Source organism: Gnatocerus cornutus, chromosome 6 (genome assembly GCF_029298725.1).
Source record: "Gnatocerus cornutus isolate USDA-ARS CGAHR chromosome 6, icGnaCorn1.1, whole genome shotgun sequence".
In the NCBI taxonomy this organism is placed as follows: domain Eukaryota; kingdom Metazoa; phylum Arthropoda; class Insecta; order Coleoptera; family Tenebrionidae; genus Gnatocerus; species Gnatocerus cornutus.
Window position 1 is genome coordinate 7218154 of NC_142238.1, and position 27827 is coordinate 7245980.

The following is a 27827-nucleotide window of genomic DNA, read 5'->3' on the forward strand; positions in this document are numbered from 1 at the left end:
TGTAGTCGACCAGCACTACTGCCAAAAGCATAATGTCATTTCGCATAATTAGCGCGTCATAAAAAAAATTTGGCAACCACAGTATTCGGCTCAAGATTGTTTATATGAAATTTATGCAGAATTAACTGTAAAAGCAACAAGTCTCGTGAAAAATACGCATGGACTCGACAAATCAGTTGACAATCTTGTATGAAACAAATCAACAAAGTGCGTACAAAGCATTTCCAGCTCGGACAACACCACACGCAAAGAAACACAAGTAGTCAGTTTCAGCATTGGGAAGTTGCTCTGAGGTAGGTACATAAAAATTCAATTTCCACATATAATAATAAGAGAATATTTCATTTAGAAAAGCACTTTGCTGTAACAAACTTGAGGACGTAGCAATATGTGGAATTAGGTCGCTGGAAAGGATTCTGCAGCAAAAGTAGCATTTTAAGAAAATTGTATCAAATCCATTGTAAATAAGTCGAATGTTTGTTTTTTTCGTAAAATAAACAAACAATTTCCCATCACCAGTTCAGGTTCTGACGAAATACTTGAGAATCCTTTTCATCTGTATGTAAGAAATGCAATACGCACACACTGAAATCAACTCTCATTTAATGCATTATCACTCCTATTACGAATATTTTTGTAGCAAACTCGGAATGAATGTGTTTTTCATCTAAATCTCCCAACTCCATAATTTATTCTACGCTTAAAGACAATTTCCTCAGATTAGAACTACGCGCATTTCCTCTTCAGTACCGGACGTTAACTTCGCAAATCATTGTGAAAGGTTTCAAGGATCGCATTAGTATGGTGATGGCGAGCAAAAGGTGGAAAATGTTCGCTTCGATGAGAATCTCGACAAACTCTTGCATTCGCAAAGTGAAACAACACTTAGTATAAAGATAAATCTTAACAGGATGAAGTGCATAAACTCGCTTAACTATTTCTTGCAACAAAACGAGCATGCAACACCGAACATACCTTCCTTTATAATATGAAGTACTAGACGACGCCGCAGCCATCGCCAGAGCTTTATACCTAGCATGTTCATCAGTGGGTAAAACAATATCAACAGATCTGGACCTCAACGCGACATTTGGACCAACTGGTACTTCCAGACTAACGCCGGAATGCTGCAACTCTTCTGTTTTTCCTTGAGAAACTTTAGAAAAACACGAATCAACAGATGCAGCTCTATCTCTTTTTAAATCCGGAACTTGTAAATATATGTCGCGGACTACCAATCCTGGTATTGTGATATTGGTAGCATCGCCTTCAGACAGAGCACCTTCTGATGTGCCTTCCGAACAAAGTTCAGATTGCCCATCTGACATATTCTCCAACGATGTTCCAGTTGGTTCCGCAAAAAAAGCTTCTTGACGATGAATTGATTTTCGCCGGGATGGAGTTGAAGGTGTTGGGACATCTTCGGTTGGAAAGAATTCGATAACTGGTGATATTGGTAAAGGTGGAGGAGATTGAATAGGTGGAGCGGGTAATATGGGCGAGAGTGTAACAGTAATTTCGCATTCCGGAATAACTTCTTCATCACACTCGCTGAAAAAAGCAGCAAGAGTTATTTCAGAAAGATATAGAAGGGGGCATGCGGAAATAAAAAACACCCGTGCAGAACCAACCTGGAGGAATCGCTGATACTGATATTCTGAGGTAGCTGTTCTGGAGTTTCCGATAATTGTTCTTCGCTTCGATGACGCTTCGCATATTCTTCTACACAAATGCAATGTATACAAACAGGGACTTTACTGCTAGAAGATCGACGTCTTTGAAATCGTCGAGATGGTACTTCTAAGAAATTGCCCGATTCCTCACTAGCTTCAGAATCAACGCTACGAGAACGTGACCCCGGAAACTGCGGGACTCTAAGAAGCGCAGAGGAATCTCCCTGACCGGAACCAGCCTGCAGTCGCTTCGCCTCCAACTGGATCTCGTCGAAAGATGCCGAACGCACCTGTTTCGGCACCTCCAGACTACTCTGGGTTTTCATTTCTATTCCAGTTGGGGTGCGGGACCGCTTAAAGGTGGTCCTCAAACGCTGCATGATTCAGCGAGGGCTGCAGCCGCCCCTGTTCCACTCTACGCCCATGCTGGAACTAGAGGTTTACGGACGCTATTTATAGACTGTTTTGCAATGTCAGATAAACATGCTTTTCCAGTATGTGCGAATTAAAAAAGTGATTTTTTTAGAGTTGGCTCTGTCAAAAGGTTAATTTAGTAGCATTTTTTAAAGTGCATACAATGAAGTTTTGTTAATAAAACTGAACATAATAAATACAGAAAGTTACGCATATGAAAAAGTGCTATATTCTTGTCTGCTGGAAATAATGAAGTTATAAAACAAAGACGCATAAATATTCAAAGCCATAAGATAATGTTATTCAGTTATTAAATTATAAACTAAAGTTAGATGTCTGGCGAATTAAAGCCACCGACATGTTTCTTTGCGTATTTGGAACAAAAGTTTCTTTAATAATATCTCTAGGGCATCACATGTAAAGATGTCGTTCGGGATGTAACGAAAAGTTTCTAGAGCGATTGGAAGAAAAACATTTCACATTAAGCTTTGTGTATTTTTCGACATAACACCAAACCAAAGTTAAAGTTAAACAAAACCATTCTTAATAGTGGAGATCAGTGTCCTTTTATTAAGTCTTTTGATTTGCGTTTCACACGTCATTCGCAAACCTCGATGTTGTTCATTTTGTTTTTTAGCTCTAAAGAATCGTTGTCAGAAAAATACGTTGTTACGACTGATAAATCAAAAATAACAAAAACCAAAAAGCTTAAATTCCATTTGTCATCAGTCATATCATAAATCACAACAACTCATTGGCGGAAAATCGACTTTTGTGGCGAATAATAACGCCGTAGGCACATTTGAGGGTTTAGTAATTTTAGAAACGTCACCTTCATTTTAAAATGCCTCCTTTTAGCAGATAAAAAGTTAGCATCTATGGAATTTCTACAAGAAAATTGTCGGGATTCGCAGTTAAAAGAATGTGTTCGTTTCTCACGGGTGAAAATAATATATTACAATGAAATACGGAAGCCCTGCATTGACACTGTTTGGATAACGGTTTGTTCACTCTAAAAAATCTACAAATTTTGAATTCCTGTTTCACTGAATTAAATATTTCAAGTTCAATTGTATGTAAAACAACTATGGCTCTTCAGGACGATCAAACAAAATTTGATTATTAAACTTCCCCGGCATCTAAGTTCCACTCCTTTTGTGCGATTTTATTAATACATCATAAAAGCTGCATTTCTCCCTTGGAGCGATTATCTCAATAATCGAGGTAATCATTCAAGAGAAGACCTCAAACTTAATTAATTCGTATTTGCCAACTGAATTAAAATTGTTCTAAAAATTCGAATTAGTAGATAAGAGCTTGGGCTGGTTCAAATATAATTTTAAGCTGAAGGGTAAATTACTTCCGGAGCTCAATGAAATTATTTATGTTCTCTTGAATTTCGCAGGCTCCGGGGTCGATCTCGAGTATCATTTTTACGATTCCAGAGAAGTAAAGACCACGAGATGTGACATGGATCAAGCTAAAATATTGTAGAATTAGAGGATTTGGACTTGGGACCGTAAGTAAAATAAAAAATAAACATAAGAAGATTGGCTTGTCGCGACGTGCACTACGTGAGGCGAGGAGTTTTCTCGTTGCAGAACATTTACTAAGAATATTATAGAACACGGTTTACACTCGCTGGCGTTGCGGTCGCCTGAAAGAAGTTATAACATAACTTAGATGTTTTACGACAATGTCTTGTTTAAAATTGGACGACTTACACAGGCAGCATACGTAAAGACTTAAGATTTATTCGCAGATCTACGATGCTCTAAGAATTCTTTTGCCTTTGAAGAAGAGGAATATAAAACGTAATTGCCGGAATCATCCATCCGGCCTCTTGCAACAACATCGTGAGTGTCGTAGAACGTTTGATCTAGATAAATAACGCCTTTTCCTTCATTTCAATATTTTCTTATAAAGCCGATGAATTCGCTTTTCCATCATATTTTGTATTTTATTTTACCAATGCAACATTATTTAATTAAACACATTATTTGTTTAAACAAAATTTAATACCTTCATACATATGTAGTTGCGAGTTAATTAATATTGTTTTGTAATTTATGGAAATTAGTTTTCAATTGTAATTTTAACTTTATTTTCAGTGTCAATACATGGTAGGTACATACACGTTTTTGGACAACTAAATAGAAACGAGTCAAATGGTCACCTCTTGCACCCCCCGGTTAAAATTTTGCTCCATTATTCCCTTTATGGTTTACGAGAGAACTTATGCTCTTGAACTACCAATTTAATTACGTTTATTACATCCGTTTTGATTATTGCGGTGTTATGAACAAAACTAACCCATATTAACCTAGCCAATGCGGTAGTTTGAAAATTCTGCATTAGTTATGGCCACCCTATTAGCGTTGTTGTTTCATTGTCAATTAAAAATATAAACATCATTGACTCAACGCTGCGGCTGCAATTTCATTTCCGATTATGGTGAACACATTTTTTTACGTTGTTATTGTTACTGCGGATGATCAATAAAATTTGTAACTGGAGTAGATGATGGAATCGCGTAGTGACGTCTGCGGCTATAATAAATACGACTAGATTAGGAAATAAATGGATCACACAAATTTTAATCCTGTTTAAATAAAGTACACGATTAAACGCTTATGGTGCTGGCGGCTACAAACTGATCAAAAATAATTGTCAATTTTAATAATCAACATCATCTGTCGACAGATTATTGCTATACCAATTAAGAACAGAAACACTGTCTCCTTCAGTTAAAAATTTGATTTATCATGGGACGCAGTTAATAAAGTTGAGCACTGAACTAATTGACTATCTTAAAACGTCCTCAATTGACTGAAAGTGTTTTTCAATCGCCCATACTTACAACTAAATTAATCATTACGGAATTTTGTTAAAAAAAATTGATTGAATTATACGAACAAAATCTATTTCAATTCATTCCCCACATCTCCAGACCCAACTTTGCTAATAAGAATAATGCATTTCAATCTACCTAATCTATGAATGTACTACTCAGAGTAGATAACGTGTTATATTCCTGTATCGATTTTCTCACTTTTCTTTGCCATGCGCATGCACACCCTCTGTTGGTGAAGTCAGAATGTTTGATTTCGTCAACATTTTTGAAACGCTAAATTCAAGAAAATTTCAAACTACATAAGATCATACTACAAGCGATTGTTTTAAGTATTTAAGAGAATTTTTAAACGTCTTTCTACAAAAGTTTATTAAAAGTTATCCAACTTCTGCTTTGTTTTTCATGTCGGCATAATAAAGATTTGTATTTATTTAAGTTTTGGCAAATTTATTGTTCTCAACAAGTTAGTAACTATGAAATAAAAGATGAAATATGGAGATACCAATTAAGTTTCATTTCATTTTAATGGACTAGTAAAGTGTCGGCACTTATTTCCAAAAAAAAATGAGGTGAAATTTACAAAAGCAAGATGGTTTTAGTGCCTTCGTTGAATGAGTTCATAAAGAAAGTCCCTCGGCAATGTGCGTCTGGAGAGCCATATAAACAAGGCAGGTAAACTGTTGATAAAATTTTAAAAACAAAAAATTGTATCGTTACAATAATTAATTGAAACTGAAATTGGCAAGATAAAATCAACACAAATCATCAGTGTTCTTAAAATTACGTAACACTCATTGCTTATAAACGATGTCCTAGCGCGCATTTGCTGCAAACTATGGACGGATTAATTAATTAGCAACGGATTAGATGTTACAGCTAAATTTAGGTTTTCACTTGGGTCGTTATTTATTTCTTGTAAGGAATCGTAATTTTAATTTTAAAAAAGACATTTGACACATATACCAAACTTCATAACATTTATGTCTTTGAAAGTATCCCCAACACGACCTTAAAAGCAACCGCTGTAGAAATGCAGTAAAACTAGTACCTAAGTACAGATAAAAGCACGCTTGCCCGGCGCATCCACCATTTTAACGAGACTAACCCGGTTTATAGAAACGCAGTGGAATTTTAACAGCTCAGTTAAAACAATAAAATTTCCATCTAATTTACATAGCCAAAAGTTCAATTTAGCTGCAATTGAATGTTCTGCCAACAGATCTTATAAATCCACCACTAATAGAGAAAAACCAATAATTGTTTTTGTGGGGTTCATTCTCTTTCATTCGTGTGAATAGCAACCCGTGAAAGAATTAAATATGTAGTCTATTATTAAATAAAAATTTGGATGGATCGTAAGATAATTAAGTTTCAATATTTATTTAATTTGGTTCACAATTATATAATCTTGAAATGTTATCTAAGCTTTGATGTAAGAAAATTACGCAAAAAATTTAATACAAACGAAACATTTTAGGATGATTTAAAACCCAGTTGTTCAAAAGAATTCAAAGATATGTTAAATTAAATGTCAAATATAAAACACACATTTTTGTTTGGAAACTTAGCTGATACATATATACCTACTTTTATCAATAAATGCAATTCAAAGTAATAAATGGAATTACTTTGTACCGATAGATAAATAACTAAATTGCCTCCAACTATATAGTCAGATATCATGTGATTTTACTTCTAAACTTCCCATATTTGTAGCAAAGTTTAACTAGAATATGTACAGCTGTCCGAAAATTTCTATGACCTTCAATAGACAAATATAAAATAAAAACTTTAATAAATTTACCCAACTAAAACGGTTATTTTCGTTGTTAAAAATTTGAATATTAATAAGGCAAAGTTGCTATATCCAAAAAGCCTGACATGCTACATTTTATGCGACACATAAAGCAGCGTATTAATTCAGGAGCACAAAATGAAGGAAGTAATTTCGCACGAAAATTAATAAAAAATCGCCCCTCATATAGCGGAGCGAAATACCTCCTTCATACTGACAGAGATCTGCTGAGACATTTACAATTCCAATAGTTTTCCGTGCCCGTTGGTTTATGAGGGTCGTTTACTAAGTTCTCGGAATTATCTTATTAGAATATAACAATGTAACGTTAGGGAAAATTAACATATATTCTAAATTTACACTAGAATTCAGGGATTAAGTAATCGACCCTCGATCTATTCGATTTCAATGTTTATAATCCATATCTATGAGTACGTAATTCCGGGCAAAGTGAAGCTAAACCTCTTTTTGTTGCATGCGAGAAATGGTAACACTTGAAGCCACTTGAAATCCTTCTATACAATTAAAGCAGTGGTTGGTGCACAATTTAACTTGAAGATTTTAATTATACGTAGTCGAGGTACATTAAAAACTAAAGAATTCTGAGCAAAGTAATTTCCAGCAAATGTAACAAAAAATATTATCACCGCATAACCAGTAAAAAATTTAATTACGTCGACCGCACACATAGAATTAGAGGGTCTAAGCTATTAATTACGGCAGAAAGAAAGCCTGCAATTTAGAATAAATAGCGGCTGTTGTAACGTACATGGAAGTATCTGTAACAAGGTCTACGTTTTCAGCACCTTTAAGTGAGCAGTTAATTCAGATCGATATCAAGAGATTTACTCTGAACTCGACCCGCCTGACTTTTAGAGCAAAAAAACATGCGAGATAGTAATTGATAGTTATCATTTATTTAAAAAAATTTGCTTGCTATAGTTATAATTCGTATTATTGATCGAACTCATTACACGGACAGTTGCATCCAACTATTCGTATTAGGACTATAAATGAATTATCGACTTGGCTTACAATTTCCAGCAATAACTCATGTTGGATCGTAATAACCGTTATGTTGTTCGATGTCCTTTGCTAATGTTTGCTCGGAATAAGAGAGGTTCTTTTCTCTACCTACATCATTCTGACAGAAAATCTGCGTTATTGATTTTACTTCAGGTATTTCACGACAAAACCGGCAACGTATCCGTCTACCTACCTACAATGAGAATTCAATACTCCACGGTTACTAACGCTCTAACGCTCTCGTTATTACCAACAACATCGCAATCATAAGAGTGGATACGTTTCTCTAGTAAAATAACAAAAGCTGAAGACATTCGCAAAAACGCGCAAAACTGGATTTTCAAGTGATAAAGAATATAGCGCTCGCAATCTCAATGCGAGCTTCTTACAAAACGCAACATCAAATGGAAAATGTCTGGGAGAATATGAGTAAAGAGCCTTTAAAAAGTAAAAAATCGCACTAGTGATTTCTCCCATGGAAATGAATATAACGCTAAAATAACACAACTTTGTTTCTACAGGTGTTCGGGAAAAAAACAAACATGTCCAAATTGTCCCAATACAAAAAATAATGGATATGGTATAAATAGCGCAATGTCCATGCTACCACGTTCATGATCTCCCATGGAGATTACCCACATGACTACAGTCTCAAATCAATACCTTGTGAGTGAAATACAACATAGTGACCATAACCTCCCCGGAAACAGTCGAAATTAGCTTGTTGCTAGCTTAAATTGCTAGAAAAATGAAAACATTACAAAATGTGCGATGGCATTCAATATACACCTTCATAAAAAATTCAAAAACAATCTAAAAATATTAACCTTGAGTTTTAGCATCTAAGGCGGGCGCATCCACCATTTTAAAAAACTTCAAGTCTAATTAACGTGTGCTCGTTGAGATTTTTAATTAGAGCAAGTCAATTGGTTAAAATAACGTCAATGTAAAAAGTGAGAAATGAGTCTTTTTTATGACAGTTAGGAAGTGCGTTCAAGTTGAAGGACACCACACTGGACGGTTGTTCTTAATTAAATTCTTTCAACCTCTTGCTCGTTTCGTCTTAACACTGACACAAATATTTGTTATTTCGTTTATAACTTTTTCTTAGTGTGCTGGTAGACACAAAGATTAAAAACGAATCAGAGATGTCAAATGTGAGGCTTACATCATGCGGATTCCTTAGAGCGCGTTTTTTTTTGGCGTTCGCAATATTGATCTTTAAAACTTAATAGAACACGACGACGTCAGAACTTATATGAGGTTGACATGTGTGGGATTTTAATACCGAACAGGGGGAAGAATTTATGGAATTATTTATAATGCCATATTATCTATAACGAACATAATGTATAAATAGTACAGTCATCTACAGATTCATTTCTCGCTTATGATTTTTATTTTTTTATTCGTAGGTTTTGTTATTTTAATTACATGTCATTTATTAAACCAAACAAAAATTTTAATTTTAATTCAACAAAAACTGAATTAGATTAAAAGTTTAAAATTTCCTTTCAAACAATTGTGGTTGCAATCACAAAAATTTTGAGTTCATTATATCCATGTAAAATCAATTTGAAACACAAAAATTAAACATAAATAAACAAACAACAGCATGATCGTCGTCAGTTTCAATTCATAAACTGACAAAAAAAAAGAAACAAATACATTATCAGATTTAATTCAGTAATTCCTATAAAGGAAATGTCTGTTAATATGCACATAAATTTGTACCCGTAAAAAGCAGATGTTCTAATGCATCACGTTGATGAATTAATTTAAATTTGAACAACCAAATTCTGTTCAGGTCGTACAAAACTCTGTAAAGAATTTTTTAAAGCATAAAAATGATGACAAGACAAGATTTGGCAGTGTTTGTAAATTTAATTTTCTTTACAAAAGTCTTCTCTGTCTGAAACTTAGTATTAAAACTTGTATTTAATTGATCAAGTTTAAAGCCTCCCGGTTCCTTTAAATCTTAAGATAAATCGAAAATTACTTCAAAATACAAGTTATCCCGCTTCCTTTGAACATCATCTCGCATTATGTCCATAACACCCCGCGTATATCGCTCCAAATTAGTTAGATATTCATGTTAAACTCTCTTTCATAAAACATTTGGTGCAATGCAACCAAATCCCCAAAGTGAATGATGTTATATCGATTCTGTCTTCGGGGACTTTGAAGTCAATGTTAATGCATAGCTAACACGTCTATTTGTGCCCTCCGGAGCATTGTGTGTTAACATATGTTAAAATTTACGACTTGTATAAACTCACTTAAGAGTGAGCAATTGAAAATAGGTGAAACATGACATTAAATTTCGAACATCGCTTTTGCTAAATCCGTTTTATTTTTATTACTCTTTTCAGTACCGGAGTCGGGTGACACGAAATAGTCTCTCTACTTACAATACCAAAATACAAGAACGATCCAATAAATTTAATCTTTTTAGAAATACGAACGGCTATAAAGTGGAGTCGCCACTTCAGCACCACCCTTACTACCTTTTAAAGGTGAGTTATTGGCAGTTTATAGACTGCACAGTTTATGCAAATACAAGCCATGAAATAAATTCAGATGGCTTCAGAAGAAATTTAGCCGAAAGTACATGCGGGCATAAAATGATAATTTATAATTTAAATGCACATAAAATTTAAATTGTTCCAATACGAGTCTCTAATCAAATGTTTGTTTGTTACGTCAGTAAGTTTAAACATACGGTAAAATTAGTCGATATTGTCACACGAACATGCCAATTTCGTTACATATTTAATGACTTCCGTGGAAGAGAATTTCTATCTTAAAATCGATCAGTAACATACAGCTTCTATAAGTTATAAGAAATCCATTTAGAAAATAAAAATAAAATAAATATTACAAAATTAATGGATTTTTTAAATAAACCTTTCAGACTAGCAGTCAACTCTTATAATCAATTATTCACAACAAATTATCATAAAGAGATATATGATCCAGTTTAATACATTCGCCTAACTTAAGTTAAACCTTTCCATTAAGGTACTTACCCTCAGCAAGAAATAATGCCAAGTTTCGGATGTAATCGCAGAAGGCTTTTAGATCTACGAGCAGCGGTTTCACCGCCCGAATTTCATCCCGTAACTTCATTATATCACATTAAAGGTTTCTTGAATAGCTGATAACCATTAAGAAAACGTCGTCGAAGAATCATTAATTCAAGACAGCGGTGATCACATATTTAAATAGTATTCGGTTTCTTCTGAAAAAGAGAGGTACAGTTTGCAATATTCATAGAAACGTCTAAAAGTTTGAAAAAGAAATTTCGAGGACTTAAGTGACATCGTCGCGTTTCCGTAGGCGAAAACAGGAGCATAACTTTATATTATCTACATTGGCACGTTCAGGTGCAAATGATAGACCAAAGCATAGACGCATTAAAATTGTATAGAACTAGAGAACACGTTATGGGTTCAACCCCGCGTAAAATTACAGCTTGAAGGTGTATTTACCCCCTGAGAGAATAGAAGTTAAAGTAAACACCGTTAATGGAGATATTTTTATACTATTATAGCACTACTGAATTTTTGATGTGCAACTATCCAACATGTTTAAACATAACTGCCCGACAACCACAACTACAAAACTAAAAACCATTTGCATATGGTAGCAAAATTTCACATTCAATTTCAGTGCAAAACAGTTTACATTAAAAGTCCCTGAAGTGAACCATATATTTATCGATTGTTGTCTACAGGGACTATGAAGTCAATATTAATTTACAACTTTGACATCACAATGGAGTTTATTCGTTCCCTCAAATGCACGATATGTTCGCATGGGTTAAAATGAAGTGCTCGTGTAATCGCAGTTTATGTATTAAGGGTGAAATATTATAAGCTCCTGGTCCACGGTAGAAATTATTATAGTTTCAAGAGCCAAAACGCCGTTGTTTTGCAGTAGTTATTATACCGGAGAAATTTAATTTAACTTGTCCCAAAATGTAAGTATATTCTCAGCAATGTCCCCACAAATTTCAAATATGTAAGTGCAAGTATGAAAAAAAACTGTAAAATTCACAAAAATGTTTCTGGTGTAAAGCGAAAAATCTACTAGAAAGCCTGTGATAAATTTAGAGTCTGTTTTCTTCCTAAAAAATCTATTGGGGTCAAACAAACGGCGCTCGACGTCTAATTGTGACGAATTGAGTTAATGTAAATTTTTGTTTTCCAGTCCTCCATTTCAGTTAAAGAAAACTCCATCAATTAAAGAATAAACGAGATAAGACGTTCTAATCCAATGTAATTATTCATGTCTCTCTGACAATAATTCTTATAAAAATGCTATTCCATCCATTACGATTTAGTAGGTTGGTCGTGGATTTTTATAACCGTCTTAATTAAATTTTTCATAATCAGGACGAAGACTTTAGAACTTGAGTAAAAATGGAGTACACTTGTGATTTTTAAGCGAAAATTAAGCAGAAATCGTCAGATGGAAAACAACTCTTCCTTAATTGACTAAAGCCTAATTTAAAATTTTTACTTTGTCAATTCTCTTCACAAGAAAGTTTAACTAATTAAGAAAATGCGAGCAAAAATCAGAAGCATGTTTTTATTAATTTTAATCACAAACCTAATACTGTTTCTAATTTTATAGTGAAACGAAACGGCCAATTAAATTTACTAAAAAAACACTTTTCCAAAAATGCCACCTCAATGAAAGGCTGCGAACTGAACAATCCAAGTTGGATTAGAGTTAATTAGAATGCGTCTATAATGTACTTAGAAAGCGAAGTTTGAACTTGTGTAATTATGTCTCCAAGTGATCAATTCCATTGTTTCTACTAAATTCCAGTACAATTCCCCTTAACTAGGAACGGGTTTGTTTAAATTTCAATTAAATTTGTTAATGAAAACTGTCAACCAACAAACTGTTTGTTTCAGTCAACAAAAGAATTCGGACGGGAATCTGAACATGCATTTATTTACCTCCGTCATCTCATTCGAAGCATTATGGCTGTAATAATTTTTGCGTCCCGTTCCCATTTATTCTGGTTAGCTGCAACGTCATACGTCATTTTACTTCGCCAGGAAAACAAATTTCTCTTAGCTTATACTGTTTTTGAAAAAAGTTGTTAAAACAGTCTCGCTCAATTTATCAAGAGAACCTAAAACCACTCATTGTAACATTCCGGTTTGAACAACATTTTAAACTACAAGATTGGGTAATAAATCCGTTCCAGGTATTGATTTTAAGACAAAGATCAAATTTGTGTAGCAAATTGTATTCAAGAAGATAAGCACCTTTACAATTTGATTAAATATATGTACCTATCGTTCCACCCCGAAGATATGTTTGCTCAGTAAATAAACACCGACGTAGTACCTAGTGGATCGATAAATAATTTATCACGTAGTGGCATTCCAATACAAGTTAATTATTCAGAATATTAGTCTAATACCCTACATTTAGCCCTAACACAGAACTTTGTAATGAAGAAATTCTCGTTGATGCCCCGTTTGTTTTAATTTACTTCTATGATAACATTCAGTTAACTCGGTTCTCATTTTTGTTTGGATTTCGAGGTTGTTTTGATTTACAAACTTTATTAAAAAAACCTTTGAAAATATATACTAACTGTGTCTGCGATATTGTTACTCATAACGATGTTATGTATTTAGTCTCAAATTGCCACTTTTTTAGTGTTTGTATTTTACGCATCTCGACACTCATGCCCGCAGCGGCATACAAATTACCTCCACAGCGTCGTTTGCAATAGCTGCAATTTGTGTTCATTAGGTAATTCTAAGAAGTAAAACGAAAAGAAAATGCGTAATCATTACAACACATGTTTTTTATTAATCACTTGATTCCTCACAACTGCTACATAATGAGATTTAAATGGTAATTTTCGCTTCCACTGTTTACATGAAATCTCAGTATGGTTTATATAAGTTTTAAGTATAATCCCTGCGGCTTTGAAGATTTCATATATCTAAGCCAACAATATGAATTGTTTTAATTAAAAGTGCTTTCAAGTTATTTACAGGACACACTCGCCAAACGCTAGCGGACGCTTTATTTCAAAACCACGAGATTTGCCTTACATTCATAGCAGTTTCTCCGCATCGTGGTCAAAATGTAATCCGTTAATTCAGCCAAACGCTCTCCTTAACTTTTCTATAGAGTCAACCTTCCAGCTTGAGTAATTAGAAATTCAAAGTTTATATCAAACACAAACAAAAGAGTATGAAACAATACTTGAGCAAAGTAAATACCTACAACTTTAGAAGCTGGCGTATGATATGCAACAAAGAAAACTCTTGCTTTGTTTACATATCCAAATCGTTCTCCTAGTTATCTTGAATCTTCATAAAAAACGAGACAATAAAAATATTTTACAATGAAGTTGAATGTGTAATCCCAAAAAATATCTTCTTTCAAAATCAGATTTAATAAAGCAAAACGGACGGTAGATTCGGGATCAAGACCCAATTGTGTCAGAGAAATGACTACCCACTTTGCCAGAACAAATTGTTCCTGAAATTTGTAGACCTGTGTAATAAGAGTGGAAAGCAAAAAGCTTCTGTTTTAATATAATTAATGTAACGCTTAACTTTCAACTTCTTTGACATCCTAAACGTCACTGAAGCGTTGTTGCACGCGAAAACATCTTTTCCATGTAAGTTTCATATTTATTTAACTCTTAAAATTACTCTTTAAAACCAAAGTCTTTTCCAGCTGTTAAAACTAACTAGTGTCTAAAAAATACTCCATAAAACCAAGTTTACAATTTATAACTACCGACAAGGAAAAAATTAAATTTCCTTGAAAGCTCCTAAGACTTATTTGAAATTACGCAAGTTTTAATTAGATAGGTACATTTTTTATCTGCTCAAAGCTCCTTTCTATACATTTTTTCATAAACATTTCCTGAAATTCGTGTAAAAAAATCTGAAAAGAGATACTGGCATGCAATTCCGTAGAAAAGTTTTAAAAATATTTCGACGAAAACTAAATAAAGAACTAACAGATTTTGCCTCAAGCTGTTAGAGTTAATTTAAAATTCACACGGCAGACTTCAGATCGGAATTTTCAACTGCTGAGAAACATGTGTGAAGAATGAATTTTATATCTAGTTTTATGAAATATCACGATTTGCTTGTAGTTTAAGTAAGAACAACTTTCACAACTCATGAATTAATCAAGCTAGAACTAGAATATGGCACAAAATCTGCAAAAATGTAAGCATATTAGCTTTTCAACGTTTTGATGTGATATTCGTAACTGTTAAAATGCAGCACAAATCTTTTAGATGTTTTAGTTAAATTATTATGACTTTTTGGACTATTTTCCCAGCAGATCCTATTAAAGATTTCAACCAGAAAAACATTTCATATTTCATTTAATTTGTTCACAGCACTGTCAACAAGATTCGACTGATGTGGAAAACATGAACCGCATTTTCATCAGTCCATTCCATAAAAAGAACAAAGAGTAATTTAACTTGTTTTACCCATTAGATTTTTTATTTTGAGTTTTTTTGCAACTTGTTTAAACTCGGCCTTGATTACGGTTCTTATTCTGTTCATTTAACATAGACAACACTTCATATAGTCTACGGTTTTAATAATATCATCTTTACATCTCAAATTTTGTAATGGAAGCATTCCAAACTATTCCATATTACACAACATTACCTTAGTTATGTCGTCTAAAAATTTCAACTATTTCGTGTAATCTCAGCAAGTTGTGGCATAGCTAATTTGCTTTGAAGCACAAGAAATTGTATTGTGTTAGTTGAATAAACGTTAGTTTATTAAAGACATAATTTGAAAATGCAATATTTCAAAATTTAATTCTGAACCTGGAAATGTATTAGACACTTAAAAATCATGTTTTTCATCAAGGCGTCAGTTTATTTTGCCTGAATGTGAGCCACTCTGTTAGCTTTAGAGCGTTACATTATTTATCCCATTTTCAAACGAAAGCTAATTTTCTCTGCCTAGTATAAAAAACTCTTAGAAGTAAACTAACAGAAACTCTAGGACTTTCCAATTTCAGTTTGCAATTTGTTGACATATCATTAAATTTTACCTGAGTATGCACGGTGTACCAATTACTCGAATATGTTAATGCAACTTCGCAGTCCAAATAGATATAATACATTTACCGCAATGTTCCTTAAATTGGAATTAACTGTTGGTTTAAAACGTTTGGATTAGCCAATAAATTCTCATCCTTAGTTATTGTGCAGCAGTGGCCTCGATATCGATGCTGCTGTATTTTTAGGATTGAATCAACAGCGAGCATTTAAATAATAATTAGACAAAGGCTTATCCTATTAACTCAAACTAATTAACGAGGGCGTTGGTTTGATCTTTTAAAATGACCGAGTGGGGAATTGTCCAAGCTGAAATTTACCACATAAATGTTTCCAGACCTGTAAACATATTTGTGTTTTCGTTTTGGTAGTCCTGCCAACCTAACAACTCAAAGTAGTTGAGCTTTTATCCTACTTTTCCTAAAATATTTATCTAAAGGTAAGGTTTCATAATACATCGGTATATTGCAATAAAATTAAAGTGAATAGTTCTTTGTAGGGAAACATTGAAATTGAACTAAAAGTATTGATCAAGCTAACTTATTAATATTTTCATAGCATCGTCATAAACAAACGTTAATTAGATTATCGATGTGCATAAAACAAGTGCGCTTTGTTCAACTTAGACCTCTAATTTTCATTTTAATAAGACAAAGCCCGTCCATAATTTTGAAGTAAAGTGTAACAATTTCTAAACTTAGATTATACAACAACTGCTGAACGAAATACGAAAACTTTGCAACCAAAAGATAATGAAGATTTCTATTGTGAAAATATTGTTGATAATGAAAACAAAAGTTTAGAGTTGAAAACGAAATGCAGAAAATTATTTATAATAACAATTTATCCAGTTTTATCTTTCGAGAGACCATTAAAATTTTACTAAAGCAATTAAATAAATTTAAAATGGTTATGATTTCATATTTGTAAATAAACTTCATATTCTACAGAAAGTTTGCTAAAAAAATTAAAGTATCCATAGGACAAACATAATTTTTGAATAATTTGAAGAATAACAAAGAAACTACAAAGAAGATCAAACGTTTTTAACTGATAAGATAACAACATTAATGTGAACAATCAAAATAATTGTAAGCATCTAAAGAAATAACTCAAAGGTTCTAAAAAACTTTTCAAAACCATTTAAAACGTTTTAAAAATTTTTAGTGAATCTGACAATTCAAAAGGATTTGAATAATTTTAAGCATCTAATAGGTCAAAAATCAAAAGCATTTCAGAAAAAAGTGTAATCCAAAGAACCCAAATACCTCAAAAAAAAATTAAAATACATAAATATTCAGAATTCGACGATTTTAAATGTAAGTAAATAATAATTTGTAATAATGCTACAAAATATATGACCATATTTTCGCAAATTTCATTCCATCACCTCAGATTCAAATGACCAGTGCGACTAAATTTTTTTCAAGTTTTATAAAAGCTGTGGCAATTTGAATTTAGATTTATTGGCTGTGTTATTATTACATTAATTTAATAATGCTGAAGAAAAGTTAGATCGATTGTCGTTGTACTGAAAAATAATACTGTTCGATTAACTAAAATTCTCTCCTGGGGAAATGTGGAAAAACCGGCATGACATGCATGTGTAACATTGATTTTTATAGTTAAACAAACAGTTTTTTACCTTTTCACGTTTCTATATCATATTAAAATAAAATATGAGCAGAAGAAAAATATTTAGACTTGTATCAAATTCGCCACCAATGTGGTCCCCACCCTCGCTCCCAACATAAAAAGCTTAAATGGAATTACCGATCCATCATTTTAATGATAATTGGATTACAAATGTGATAGAATTGAAGCTTTGACCTTTTGGCATACGATAAATTTCCATACATCAAAAACCGCATGTATAAGAAATGAGAAACAGATCCAAAAGCAACAAATGAAACAATTTTTTTACAGGAATTTGAAACAAAAAGGATCCCGCAGGCAAGCAAGAAATGCGAACAAATAACTCATTTCAGAATTTGTCAAAATAAGATTTAAATACGTTCGCCTGACTGTGAAATGACCTGTGTTTCCTTAATTGAGAATAATTTTTACATCTAAAAATGGAAAGTTGGATGGCACCCTACATAATCTTCCCAATGAAGTTATAAAAGCGAAAGCGTCGCGACGATGTCACTACCCTATATAAATTATGATATTAAAGCCGTGTTTAAAAAGTACCCCATCGATAAGCCCTAATCAAATCGTCGCCATGAGCGAACGCAAACAGTGAGGAATATCAAACAATAATACAAACGTACAAAAGCAGGATGAATAAATCACGACAATGGATCGAATCGATCGGACCGCACGTGTACACAACTATGAGCTCCTCTGCCGGGCACACGTGTTTGGTACACGAAGACGTCAAGCTAAAGCTAAACGCCTAGACTCGTTTCGAGACCACTGCACTGACTAACGAAACGTAGGCAACCACGTATCACCTCATTCTGCCTTGGTCCTGCGCTGTGGTACACTTTCATCAACAAACTCATATAACAGGTGCGCTGGCCAAGACGAAGAACATGGGAAAGCGAAGAAACGGCTCATAATTTTTAATGAACTAGGATCAACGAGAGAAGATTGGAAGTAATGAAGTGTTCAGGTCGAAACCTGAACAGATCCAAATCAAAATTGAATTTTATTGAACAGCATGAAGCTATAACTTCAAATTTGAGGTAAATCCAGATGATCTGGAAGCTGTTAAGAACGTGCGAAAAAAAACTTGAATTTCTAGTTCAGGGTGTAAGCATCGTTCAATCAATTCTATTATTTTTAAATTAAATTCTGTTGAATTGTACAATTCAAATCTCGATTCATCCGTGGGATAATTTATTAAAAATAACAAGTTTAAATTAAATTATTGGGTACATGACAATGAGTTCTATATGCAAATTTCAATCAAAATAAAACCTGCATGTCAAAAATGGTGGAGGCGCCGGGATAAACTAAAACCAATATGTGTATTATATCGATTTAAACTTCACAATTAGTGGAAACTCCTAAAAAACATCAAAGGCTTTCACTGACACGCAGCTCCTTTATTAAGGTTGCACAAACATGTTATTATTAGGAGAACTTATCATACCAAACAAAATTTGTGGTCACGATACGTTTTTGTTCCTGGCAAAAGACAATAAATAAATCAGATACCTACACCTGCATAATTTTGGAATAAACTTGAATATAAAAACTAATAATAATTTGTAATATGTCACATTAGTGTAAATGAAAAGTTATTATGTTATTTTTGCTTTTCACTCACGCTCACGTCTGATAAACAAAATACACTTAGCATACAATGTCATTTGTTTGCCAACGTATTAAAAGAAAACAAAAATGCAGCAATAATGGTAATAAAATATTAGCATTAATCGATAAGACTCGTGTCAAAATGAATGTGATTTTTGTAAGATACTAAAATTTCGTCGTCTTTTAAATATACTGTGCTAAATCTACCGGTGAACTTTTTATTTTCATGAATAAAATCAATCTGAAGAAAATTATTGTGTACAACAGCGCTTCAATTACCCGTGTAAAACGCAATATAAAGTAAATAGGATGCCGTCTATATAAAATAAAGCATAAACAAGTATTGAACATAAAATTTGTGTGGCGTGTAATACAAAGTATAAATGCATACAAAGAATGTTCGTAGACCAACATTACAAAGTAACCAATATGTATTATGGTAATGCAAAGTCATTAAATTAATTATATTTTTATAACTATTGAAATTGCCGTTACAAGTAATAAAGTCAGAGACGGAAAGCGCAAACTAATAATGAGCAGTCACCGCTAGAAAGAATCATTGGGAAAGAGAAAATAATAGAAGAACTTAAAGATCGCGACAATTCAAAGAACAGAAAGATGATGAGAGGTTTGGAAAGAACGAAATATGAAAAAAGTCTTATGATTTGTAGATTTGATGCATAGTAAAATGATCAAGCCCGTGAAAAAAATGATATTTTTATTTGAAATTAATGGAGCATTTGAAAATATTTCAACAAACTTTTCAAAAATAATGCACGAACAAACTGTACGTTAATGTAGCGGAGGCTTTTTTGTTATAAAGCTGTCATACCCTACAACGATTAGTTTGACGATTAATCATTTTCAACCATTTAGGGTGTTGAATGCGTTGTATTTTTGTTAAGTTTCCACGTGGACAGCCGCATTTGTTATACATTACAGCGGTGTATGAAAAATTGAAAAACTAAAGTGTCACAAAGCAGCATAATTGTATCTTTACGCGAAAGGTCTTTATTTCATTACTTTAATGTAAAAAAATTGTAAAAGAAGTCTTGTAATATAAAATTAAAGTCTTACTCATCACTTTTCATTAAATAATAATGGTTCGGCTAGAATTAAATTTACGAATACCACACTAATAAGGATTATACTTAGAATACAAACAAAGAGAATTTGAGATTACAAAACTATTAAGTATATGTGTATAGAAAATCGGTCGAGTTGTTCCATTAAATTAATATTGTTCAAGTTCAGCACAGTATTGTTCTTACCTTATTCATATATTTAATATTAAGTAATGCATTCCTAATATCGTTTACCCAAATTAGGCAATTAATCTTATTCTGTATTTATGATAAACAACACAACAAGAATAAATCTTACTACTAAGAGATTTCATTGATTAGTATGTCACGCTAAGCTAAACCACGTTCTGTTGACGATCGACGCTTGTTTTAAACCCAAAAATCAAAATATTAAAAGTTTTACAATCTAAAAATTATATCAATAATATTGTTCAAATTATTGTGAGAAAATAAATTATTTGGTGTAAGCGTTTTAAGATCTGGTCTTAAAATGATAAATATACATTTTCTGTTTCAGACATACGGCTTCCTATAATCAACGAAGATTAGATAGGCGTTTTTACAATAAACTAGTCTACTGGAAAATATTACTTCTATTTAACTATCTCCGAGCATCGTACTGACTTACCAATATAGAAGAATCAAAATAAAACATACCTAAAAAAAATTTTAGGTAAAAATAAATAAATAAAACGTCAATACAATTTCTTCAAATTGTATTAGTTGATTTTTTAGTCTTGTAAAGGAACATTTGAATATCGCAAGAGCAATCGCAAGAGCAGTTTGAGATCTATCAGCTGGCCAAATCTCAGCTCGGTAGGTCAAATTGTTGGTAAAGAATAAATTCAAAATTTTTCATCGTTTGAGTTAAAAAAAATTTCACAAAAAATCGGCCATTAAACTTTGGATATCTGAAAGCAGATTCTAAGTAACAAAAGAGCGAGAAAAACCATGGCGAAAACCGCATCTTTTTGTCTGTCGTAATTTCGTGTAGATATTGGGCATTAAAAATATTGAAAAATGTTGAAAATACAAAGCAATATTCGAAAACAGTTATGTTATGACGTATGGGAAAAAGTGGTTCAGTTTTGGATTCGCCGTGAAATTTTGCGTTGAATGAGCATCACAAATAAATGTGTTATTGAATAAAATAAGTTTTCCGAAAGCCCTTTTAAGTTTTTTTTTTAAAAACTTCTTCGAGCCTTTATTCCTTAAGGCCACTGCGGGTCACTTTTATTAAAATTATGTCATTAAAAACATAAAAAGCAATTTTTTTTCAAAGGTCATAAAAGTGACATTATCTAGCTCGATTGTCAGGGTATAAGTTTCACTTATATGCTTAAGCAGAACACAGCACTTTATATGCTTGGGCTCCACCGTACCATAGAAATTTTTCTATTGCACTATGATTCTGCATGAATTTATACAATTATACAATTTATTCCCAAACACCAAATTTCGTCAAAAATAGTTAGCACCGTCGATGTTGCGGTCAAAAAGAAGAACGGACCAGGTCACGCTCAACACCAAGCACGCTAACGTGGTTGTGAAAAGGTCGAAGATAGAAGTTAGCAAAGTTGAAGCAAGACGAAAACTAAAGAGTTGCAACCTAGACAACCCCGAGGAACTTGTAGCAGTCCTCCAGCTAAAATTCTGAGGCTCAAACGTATTTCTCCAGTCATCTCCACACTGGTATCTAGCAAAACTGACTAATAACTTAAAAACTATAATTACTAACAAATTTACACATTTACAGAATTCGTAACGGACAATGAAATTCGCCATGCTGAAACACTAAAATAAGCAACCAAAAATTACAGGTGTCAAAAGGTCACCAAAATTAACCTTTTCTAACACCTTCCCGTTTTAACCCGAAATTGTCACGTCACAATGCAGATACAATTTATTTAGTATTTGCAAAAATTACAAAATAAATCTAAAAATTTCGTGTCACTTGAGCAATCTGCATTACAAATAACTCAATCACTTTAATTGCATGTATGTTTGGTTTTTTTTATTGAATAATAAAATGAAAAATTATTGCGCTGCTAGAACTAGGTTTTTATGACAAATAAATTTTATTGAACTCGCATTCAAACTAGTAAAATTTTGTTTCTCTCGAAATGTATCTTACTGCATTTCTAACTTGAGTTAGCAATAAAATTAGCAAATCTACGCATTTTAATCAAAATGTTGCAAAATTCTTAGTTTGTCGCAAGACAAAAACAATAAACTTTTCATTATATTTAAGTAGGTATATCCTTCCGTTTGAAATCCTGAGTACGCCTATTTAATATGCAAACATATAATAAATATTCCTTTAATACTCCTTTCTCATAAACTACCAAGAGCAGAACCGTTTCGGCTTTTAGAGTTAGTTATACGACTATGAAGTTTTAGTGCGCCGTTTTTATTACGTTCAGTTCATACGTAAAAACAACTTTGACATTTTCACATATAAAAAAAAAGTCACTCACTTGATTTTCATTGAATCGTCAAACTGAACTCGACGCCCAATTTTTGTCAAGTACAGGAAACTAAAGAATAAACAGAGTTAGAATTGAGTAGAAATTTAATTCCGAACAATTATAACAAGAACAAGAACCAATAGTATACGTAAATTTTCAAAAACATGAATTTATATTGATTAGTTTTGTAATTCATGATGAATACTGAAGTCATTCTTCATTGATTTTTTCTTGGTAAGCCATAAAGATACAGCAATTTTGTCTTGGATAATTTTTCAATAATATTATATTAATTGGAGTTCAACCTATCAAGTTATACAGGGTGATTTTTTAAAAACGGCAGGCGTTGTAGAATTTTTATTTATGAACCGATTTCAAAAATTTAAAAAACAAATTCAATGGTTTTTAATTTACTATAAACTGATGATTTTCAAATTTTTCTAAATGTTTTAGTATCTTTTGGGCGATACTCAACTTTCTTATTTTAAATTGGAACCCATTTTTTTTCATAATTTGGAAGATATTAATTTTATTGATTCAGAAATGTGTAATATGTTCTACTTTTAACCAAAAATATTTTTTAAAAAATTATCAAAATTGAAAAAAAATAAGCATTAAAAGTTAATAAAATCTAGGTGCATGGTGTCAAATAAAAGAATGCCGTTATTGTAATGTCAAAAAGCAGCAAATAACAGAAAGGATCGGCATTTTTTTTGAAATTATTAATAACAAAAGACAATAATAATTACAAATCAGAAAAAACAACTACCTAATTTAATTAAAATACTGTTGAAAAGCCATCCCGTTTTTTTTATTGTACAATTGATACCTACGAGAAATGCATTGTGCATTGTAAAAGGTGTAGCCCCATCTTGTTGAAAGAAAACTTGTTCTTTCTGTTATTTGCTGCTTTTTGACATTACAATAACGATATTGTGTTATTTGACACACCACGCACCTAGATTTTATTAACTTTTATTGCCTAATTTTTTTCATTTTTGAGATGTTTTTTTTTAATATTTTTTGTAAAAGTAGAACATATTACACATTTCTGAATCAAGAAAATTAATATCATCTAAATTATGAAAAAAAAAATATGGGTGTCAATTTAAAATAAGAAAGTTGAGTATCGCCCAAAAAATACTAAGACATTTAGAAAAATTTTAAAATCAGCAGTTTATAGGAAATTTAAAACCATTTAATCTGTTTTTTAAATTTTTGAAATCGGTTCATAAATAAAAATTCTACAACGCCTGCCGTTTTTAAAAAATCACCCTGTATATGAAAATTTTTAAAGAAACAAGAAGTTTTGATTTATAATACTAGCCCCGATATTTCAACAACACTTATACAAAAAAAAACGGATGTGATAAAAGAACAGAGAAAAGAATACTTAGAGAATACTTATCAAATAAAGCAGTAATTCGATAAGAATAAGATATCCTAACGAGTTACCTCTCATCTTCCTCCTCGTCTTTCTCCTCTCCGTCATTATCTCCATTAACAGAATAATTGTCTTCCGGAACTTTCAAAGAATTCTCATTATTAGACGACATATTTTCTTCGAGTTATGTCCACACTTTCAATAACACAACTATGAAGATTACTAAACAACCACAGAAACAGAACACATCAAAACTGTCCTTGTACGTAGTAACTCAAACAGGATTAAGACCCTTAATGCTCACTAAATCTTGTTAGAATGATGGTCATCGTAGGTATTCTAAACACAATTAGAACTAACTCCTCTCTTGTAGTTAATCGAATGAGACTGTTTCAAAAATTCAAAAATTACGTACCCGTATTACATAAAGATCAGGAAATTTAAGTAAAGAACAATAAAATGCTTTTCGCACGACGGAGCGTGAATTTCAAATGTAATTATCTTGGTTTGACGTTTGTTACGAAATGATAGTGTACTTGTCTTGAGATCGTGCAACATGAGAACGAGATCAAAAGAGTGCCACTTAAAAATGTTTATTTTTTAGCGTCTATGAAAACTGACAATTCCACGCTGTTTCAGTTCTATAATTTAATTTCTATCTCTGAAGCTTAAGAACTAGATTTGTCTGGTAACTTTTACATCCAATTTGTGTGAAACCTAATTTGCATGAATTCTCTATTTCGTCCGTCATGTATCAAATATTTGTAAGACAAAGCAAAAAATATCAATCTAAACTAGCAATTAAATTTTGTTTGTCATCAGACCGTGACCAAAAACTATTCCAGAATCCTTAAATTTCCATAATATAACCCACTTTAATCATTCCAATCTAACTTCGTTGAAGCTTTAAAACTTTAAGAAGGGTACATGTGCTTAGAAAATAACTTAGGAAATAAGTTTGCTCTTCCCAACACCGCGTAACATTAATTAAAAATGTAATCTGTTTAGAACTCTTGTTACGAGCAAAAATGTTTTATATCTAAAACTAAAAAAATGCAAAATGATGTCACATTGTAATTACATAGTTTTAAATAAAATCGGCTCAGCACTTACAACCATTAAAATTTTTTGTAAAATAGTACAATATACGCAAAAGGTGTGCATAAAAATAATTTGTAATTTCAAATTTAGCGCTTTGTTCTAAAAATTCGTCTTCTTATACGGATAGAGTCGGTCTTGTTCGTCTTAGAACCGTATCGCCATCTATGCAGTTTTAAGATAAACTACAAACTGTCAACTGTCAACCTGTCAACGTCAAATGTCAACAACAGCAGTTTGTGCACGTGTTTCCCAATTTTAAAATTATTCGGTTTTAAAATTTAGCCACAATGACAGAGCCGAACGAAGAAAAGCCAAAAAACTTCCACGAAATGGAGTTGGATGACCGCATCCTAAAAGTACATCCTTTTTATTTCCAACACTTAGCTTATGTTTGTTATTTCAGGCTGTGGCAAAATTGGGGTGGCAAACTCCGACTTTGGTACAAGAACGAGCTATACCTTTACTATTGGAAGGAAAGGATGTCCTAATTCGTGCTCGCACAGGTTCTGGTAAAACTGCAGCATTTGCAATTCCAGTTATTCAGAAGATTTTAACTATTAAGCAAACTGCAAGACAACAAGACATTAAAGCGTTGATTTTGGCACCTAGTAAAGAACTGTGTCACCAAATTTGTGGTGTCATTAAAGATTTAACTATAAAGTGTTCAAGAGAGATACGGTTTGTGGATGTGTCTCCACAAGTAAAACAGAGTGTTCAAAAGCCACTCCTTGTTGAAAGACCTGATATAGTAGTGGGGACTCCTACAAGAGTGTTAAAACATATTCAAGCTGGATATTTGGATTTGCAGTCTATTGAGTTGCTAGTGGTTGATGAGGCTGATTTAGTCTTTTCATTTGGCTATGAAAGTGAAGTTAAAGAATTAGTAGAGTAAGATAACTCTCTTTAAATGATCCATTCTTATTATTTTTTTAGGTACTTGCCTAGTATTTATCAAGCAATTTTAGCATCAGCAACTTTAAGTGAAGATGTTAAGGATTTAAAAAGCTTAATGTTGCGTAATCCCGTCACTTTGAAATTGGAGGAGCCTGATCTTGCACCAGCATCTCAGTTAACACATTACCACCTGTTGGCGGAAGAAATGGATAAAGCAACGATTATTTATGCTCTTTTAAAGCTCCATTTAATTAGAGGCAAATCAATTATATTTGTAAACACAGTGGACAAATGCTACAAGTAATTTATATTGATGATTTCATAATAAGATTGTGAAAATGTTTGTTCCAGGCTCAAACTCTATTTGGAACAGTTTGCAATTCCAACTTGCGTTTTGAATTCTGAACTCCCAGCAAAGATAAGATGCCATTCAGTGAACCAGTTTAATCAAGGAATCTACGATATTATTGTGGCTTCAGATGAAAAAGCCCTAGAAGAACCAGGGTCTAACAAAAAGACCACAGAAGTTCAGAAGTCAAAAAGAAAAAAAGATAAAGAAAGTGGTGTCTCTAGAGGGATAGATTTCCAACATGTTGCTAACGTGATTAACTTTGATTTTCCATTGGATGTCCAATCTTACATTCATAGAGCTGGAAGAACTGCAAGGGGAAATAATCAAGTACTGAAGGCTAGGCTGCAGTGTGAAATGAAACTAATTAATTTTTTTAGGGGAGCGTTTTATCTTTCGTCAGCATGAGAGAAAAACCTTTGTTGGAAGAAGTTGAAAACAGCCTGAAGAGTAGCGAGGATGAGGCTTCAATATTCAAGTAAGATGTTGCTCCACTGTGATTGATTGAAATTTATTTAAAATTACTAAGTTATCCAACGCGTGGTGCTGTTTTTATACCACATTTTTTCATCTGATTCATAATTGGGATTATCATACTTTTTTACAAACGTTATAACGCAGCCGACCTCAACCAGAATGAACTGTTGTTTCGTATTTTATATTTTCGATATCGCACTCCCCATAAGTTATCTTTTTTTTTAAGGTCATATCAATTTAAAATTGACGAAGTTGAGGCTTTCAAATACCGAGCAAAAGACGCGTGGAGGGCCGTTACAAGAATTGCAATTCGTGAGGCAAGACTCAAAGAAATAAAACAAGAAATATTTAATTGTCAGAAACTGAAGGTACTATCACGTATATTAGTTTTGCTCTTTACTCATGTTTATTTTAGAGTTACTTTGAAGATAATCCTACAGATCTTCAAGTTTTAAGACATGATAAAGCTCTACATACTGTTAAAGTACAGCAGCATTTATCGGATGTGCCCGACTATATCGTTCCCCCTACTCTAAAAGGAATGGCTGGATTATCCCGTAAAAATAAAAGAAAGCGGGAACATTTTAAGACACTAACAGGATCTGTCGGTCGATTTCAGGTGAGTTTTTTAGAAGAATTGTTTTGTTTTTTACGTTGTTTTATAGGCTAAAAAAAGCAATCCCTTGCTGAGTATGGATTTTGAGGGTTTCCAGAAGAAGAAAAAGAAATGAAATTAAATAATTGGAAATCATGATTTATTTTTAATAAATGTCCGACAGTGTAATGTTTATTTTTATTAACGTAAACTCTACCTACATATTTTATACCGATAGCGAAACATTGTAAACATCATTTTGTTTATATGACTTTCATATAGTACTAATACTTATCTGACAATAAATTTTCAACATGTCTAATAATAAAAATTCGGAAATAGCTGTATCGATTCTAGAAAAC

General features: G+C 32.6%; 2 protein-coding genes across 4 annotated transcripts in view; one reads left to right on the plus strand and one right to left on the minus strand.

Annotated features, from left to right (window-relative positions):
- rdgA (retinal degeneration A) overlaps window positions 1–24137 on the minus strand; it is a 42792-nt gene extending 18655 nt beyond the window's left edge. For 2 of the 3 annotated variants that reach the window (XM_088039550.1, XM_088039548.1), the window contains exons 1-4: window positions 18122–18299; window positions 10792–11003; window positions 1632–2105; window positions 976–1551 (exon numbers count right to left, since the gene is read on the minus strand). In XM_088039550.1, the coding sequence (XP_087895676.1) occupies window positions 976–1551; window positions 1632–2053 (998 nt within the window). In that variant the 5' untranslated portion in view covers window positions 2054–2105; window positions 10792–11003; window positions 18122–18299. Of the gene's footprint in view, window positions 1–975; window positions 1552–1631; window positions 2106–10791; window positions 11004–18121; window positions 18300–24120 lie in introns of those variants that run through there. The other variant, XM_088039549.1, reaches the window with a different exon arrangement.
- A 1183-nt stretch (window positions 24138–25320) lies between these two features.
- On the plus strand, window positions 25321–27660 carry Ddx56 (putative ATP-dependent RNA helicase DDX56). The gene is made up of 8 exons (XM_088039573.1): window positions 25321–25506; window positions 25554–26038; window positions 26084–26344; window positions 26396–26723; window positions 26774–26871; window positions 27097–27238; window positions 27286–27489; window positions 27536–27660. Exons 1-8 carry the CDS (start codon window positions 25438–25440, stop codon window positions 27599–27601), a joined length of 1653 nt encoding a protein of 550 aa, XP_087895699.1. The 5' UTR covers window positions 25321–25437; the 3' UTR covers window positions 27602–27660.
- The last annotated feature ends 167 nt before the right edge of the window (window positions 27661–27827 follow it).

Excerpts from the sequence above, each read along its gene's own strand:
- Ddx56 (XM_088039573.1), top strand. The coding sequence starts at position 25,438 with ATGACAGAGCCGAACGAAGAAAAGCCAAAAAACTTCCACGAAATGGAG. Across the intron at positions 25,507-25,553 it reads TGGATGACCGCATCCTAAAA|GCTGTGGCAAAATTGGGGTG; the intron begins GTACATCCTTTT and ends TTGTTATTTCAG. Across the intron at positions 27,490-27,535 it reads GATCTGTCGGTCGATTTCAG|GCTAAAAAAAGCAATCCCTT; the intron begins GTGAGTTTTTTA and ends GTTGTTTTATAG.